Source organism: Perissodus microlepis, chromosome 14, assembly GCF_051167445.1.
Source record: "Perissodus microlepis isolate ML-2025 ecotype Zambia chromosome 14, ASM5116744v1, whole genome shotgun sequence".
Taxonomy (NCBI): Eukaryota; Metazoa; Chordata; class Actinopteri; order Cichliformes; family Cichlidae; genus Perissodus; species Perissodus microlepis.
Window position 1 is genome coordinate 22,635,076 of NC_140474.1, and position 4,627 is coordinate 22,639,702.

At 40.8% G+C, this 4,627-nt stretch overlaps 1 protein-coding gene across 4 annotated transcripts in view; it reads left to right on the plus strand.

Moving 5' to 3' along the window:
- Window positions 1–3,941, plus strand: part of b3gat1a (beta-1,3-glucuronyltransferase 1 (glucuronosyltransferase P) a) — a 99,409-nt gene extending 95,468 nt beyond the window's left edge. For all 4 annotated transcript variants that reach the window (XM_084951032.1, XM_084951031.1, XM_084951033.1 and 1 more), the window contains 2 exons: window positions 293–395; window positions 705–3,941. In XM_084951032.1, the coding sequence (XP_084807158.1) occupies window positions 293–379 (87 nt within the window). In that variant the 3' untranslated portion in view covers window positions 380–395; window positions 705–3,941. The remainder of the gene's footprint in view (window positions 1–292; window positions 396–704) is intronic.
- The last annotated feature ends 686 nt before the right edge of the window (window positions 3,942–4,627 follow it).

Below are 4,627 nucleotides of genomic sequence, written 5' to 3' on the forward strand. Positions count from 1 at the left end.
TGGCAAGGAGAGAACTCTTTTACACAAGCTAAACTCAGAGGGCTTCATCATATTTTTAAGATAAAGCACTCCTGTGATCTCCTGTTACTCCCTTCTAATGCAGGGTTCACACTCAAGTAGCTCTTTGCACATAGGTGGGGGGGCTGGAGCTATAAGGGAAATTGAATGTTTTTGAAGAAGATGAGGCGGAGTGGGAGCTGACCGGGGAGCAGACTGAATGGGTGCATTAAGGGAGCGGCATGTCACTAATGTTCCTGCTTGTTTATCTCCATGCTGTTTTTTTTCTCACCAGATACTCGTTTGGCACACGAGAACAGAGAAACCCGTCCTTGTAAACGAGGGAAAAAAGGGATTCACGGACCCCAATGTGGAGATCTGACTGCGTTCCCGCCACAGTAAGTCTGCGCTTACTGAGCCAAGAGTTGTTACTGAGCGCAACCTTTTGTTCACTGGCAAGCTTCATTTACAAATAAGGTGAATTTAGGAGGTTAGCATCACCTGATCTCGCCTGGTTAGCCTGTAAAAGGAGCATTTATCATTAATGTTTCCTGATACGCCATTCAGTCATTTTCAGTGCCCCTCTATTAAAGTCCAATTAGCTGCTGTCCATTATTAAATGTCGCCAAGGAAATAAACAGGTTTACTGAGATTAAATTAAACCTTGGTGATCTTTTTTCAACCCGTCTTAATCCTTTCCATTGCAGGTGGCTGGCCTCTGAGCTGAGAAGGGAGAAAACGGCTAAGCTTCTCGATAAGTGCTCACATCTTAATCACGAGGAAAATGAAAAAAAGGAGGTGGGGGGCATTTAAAGAGGGACTTAATCCTCTTGACTCAATCTGACATTTTTTGTTTAAAAATATGGACCAAAACAGTACATAATGTATTGTATTAAAGCACAGATTATAGCAAAAAGGCAGCAGATATTTGTCAGGTCTGCCACCGATGTGCAGAGGAGACAACAGCAAAGGAGGCCTCGCAGGGTTGGTGGGGTGGCAGGGGGGTCGGTGGTGAACAATGGCCCGCTGAGGACAGCCTAACAAAAGAGACAGCACAATACGAAGAAGAAAAAAAAGCATACAGACAGCGGATTCAGCCGAACAAGTGTTTTAAGAAATATCCACCTCAAATTTAAAAGAACAAAAAAAGAGGAAATAAAAGACAAATGGGGCTGGATCTGCACATCGTATCCCCCCCTGAGAAATTCCTCATGGATTTAAGGACACGGCCCGCATCATCCGCCTGGATAAAAAAAAACACACAAGAAAAAAACACCACTCCGAGGACAAAGACGTCTGATGTGGATTTTTCCTTTTTGAGCGAACGCAAACATAGACAGGGAAGGAAACTTCTTCATTTTGGTTTGCTTTAAGTTCATTTAACTGGTTTAGGCGTTTCACATGCACTTGACTTGCTAGTTCAATACTATTGACTCTTGCCTACATTTACTCTGTCCATTTTATAGTCATCCATCATAACTCGTACACTTGAAGAGAGACTGCTGTTGCACACGTACCCCTCTGTGCTTCGAAGCTGTACTGTACAAGTAAGCATCAGAAACCTAACACTCTCCCTAGCACTTAAAAACACACAAATGTTCCTCTGTGACGACATGTATAAATACTAATTGAATATGAGAAGAGTCAGAGGAGGGGTTTGACAGATGCATTGTAATTACTGTATTTCTATGTAAAGAAGAAGAAGAAGAAAGAGTCCCTTTCCCTGGTAAATTCCTTAGAACGACACACAACAAGGCACAGGTTCACTCTGGGTTCAACACATGGAAAGAGTAATAGCACATCAGCATCATTAACGTGGCAGATTTACAACCGCTGCCCTGACACCCCCTCCAAATCTACCCTTGACTTCATCTGCTGTAACTTTGTGAGTTTTTTGCAATGCAGAAAAACTCAATGATTTAATATTTCCCCTTATCTGTGCACAAGCACACGCACATCTGCCCCGGTCGTCATAAGTCTGCTGTGTATAGTCCCCCCCAAAAAAGAAGAAGGATGATGCGGCATCAGAGCCTACACAGTTGGTTTTCACAAAGCCTGTCACTTCCTGTTAGCGCTAAAGAACTCCCACCCCCACCCGAAAACATAGAGAATTATTATTATTATTTATGGTCTCCACATATGAAATCAAATATTAAACCCGAGCCTAAAGTAACAGTGGGCTACAAGAAGAAAAGCACAATGAAATCAGTGGTATTTTTGCTAAAGATCTGGCAGTAAGGTGATGTTTTCTTTGTGTGTTAGCATCCATGGATGTCAAGAAAGGGAGTCTCTGCTCCTCTGAACATTAGACATCAGTAGGTACGACGCTGCGCTGCTGAAAGTTATTCTGCATCTCGTATAATAGAGTCTCTCCTCTGCTTGATAAATCATCCATCTTAGACACAGTGGTGGCTCTCTTATCTGACGCTGGCCAGCAGAAGTAGCTGGAGATAATTCAAGAAAGAACTGAGCCTCTGTGCTGTTGCTAGATTATCTATGTCCTCCCCCCACCTCCTAAAAAGAAAAGAAAAAAACAAAACAAAACACCCAAACCATCCTCCATAACCCAGCACACACAGCCAACTCAAAATACCCTACTGCCCCCATGAATACGTACAAGCCGCAGAACCCGTGTTATTGCAGATTTCACTTTGGATGCGATAAGATACACACGCAGACAAAGGCTGTTTGGTATCTCTAAAATAACACAGGCCGTTTCCACTGACTGCATGATATTACACCGCAGCCACGGAGAGATCGCTATCCTCCCATTATTTATTCAAAATCAAATTTAATATATTTATTTATATATTTATTTCAAGCTTGGATGTGCAATTCAGTCATGCCAGAGTTTTGCCCTTTAATCTGTATTTTCCAGTAAACAGCATGCACACATACACTACACTGTACACAGGGACGATTACACAGATCAATAACAGGTCGAAGGTGCCAGGAGGACCGTAGCACTGCTGCTGGCTGAGCTCTACTTGAGATGTGTTAAAAGTCAATGACAGAATCCATCTGAAAAGTTTGCTTTTTACGAGTGAAACAAAAAGTTCCTAATGCTGCGTTTGTGCAGGCAAACAAATGCGATGTGGTGTACAGACGAGGCAGTGGTGAGTTCAGAACAATGATGCTGCGATGTCAGGACAGTTTAAATCAGGGGTGTCAAATATAAGGCCCAGGGACCAGAATTGACCTGCAAAGACTCCAGTCAGGAAAATGTGAATGACTGTATAGATTTTCATAGGTTTTGTGGCTTTTCCTGTTAATGAAGACCCCCCCAAATTTGTAGTATGCTAAAGTTAAGTAATAAATAAACAATTCATTGACAGAAATTTCCCATTTTTTCAGTATCTACTATATAAATTTGTCATCTAATAAAATATGTTTTGAATTAAAACTTTATATTTTATAATTACAGGCCAGTCTGGGCAATGAATTGTCAGAACTTTTCCAGTAATTATTAATATTTAGCATGTCATTTCACTGCTCCAGCCCATTTAAGATCAAAGTAGCTTCTTTGTGGCCCACGATGTAAAATGAATTTGACATCCCTGGTTTAAAAAGGCTTCAACGTCAGAGTGATGCTGTTTCAACTTTGCCCTTCATCTGATCCCAGCTGATGACGCATCAAGCAGTATGTGATACAGCATTAGTCTGTTATAAAGTAACCTTCCTGCAATGTGCAGCAACATCAGCACTGAAAGTCATTTAAAGAACATAACCCCTCTGAGGGCGTTTAAAAGGCACAATACACTTTACACACACGCATGCACACACAGACACAAAGTCCTCCCTTTTCATCATCTCCACCGTCATCTTTCAGCCTCATGCGATTCACATTTTATGCATGTGACTCTTAAGGTTGTTTATTTGCCACAGCAATTTTGTCTCAGAGAAAGATGTTAGTTGAATCCAGATAAATAAATCACTGAGAACAACCTCACCTGGCTCTGTGTATTGTGTCCAGTGGATATCTCTGTACTGTCTGTTGTACTGCATGTAATTTCCCCCTCAGAGTGAAGACGTTTAGGGCTCAAAGTCTGGATAAATAGCCCAAAGTTTTGCTTTCATGCTATTGTTGTTGTAACCAGTGCATTTTTTGTGCTACTATATAAAATGGTTTTTACCAAACTTTATGTCTACATACATCTTGCTTGTGTTTTCAGCTGTTTGTAAATCCATTGATTAGATCAAGTGTTAGACTTAATGCATCAGGTTACCTAGTTCAAATGAAGATTGAGACATTTTTCATAGTGCACGTTTGAGGTATATGTTTTCATTTCCCCCCAAAAAATTATTAATTTAACACAATTTAGTGGGCTCATACTAAACTTTGAGGACAGAGACTAAGTATCGATCCAATACCAATATCAGCACTACCAATACCATCAATATTTTGATCGATCCACCCACCTCTAATCGATCTAGAATGCATTGCTTTCCTGCAGTATGTCTTCAAAGAAAATCCCTGATGATGACCAGACACATGACAGGTTTTCATAAAAAGGAAAAGAGATTTTCAGAGACACTTTGTGTGCATGACCTATCCACAGAAGCACACAACATACCATCAGAAGGTATATTTGAAAAGCAAACAGAGTCAATAAATAAATAAATAAAACAA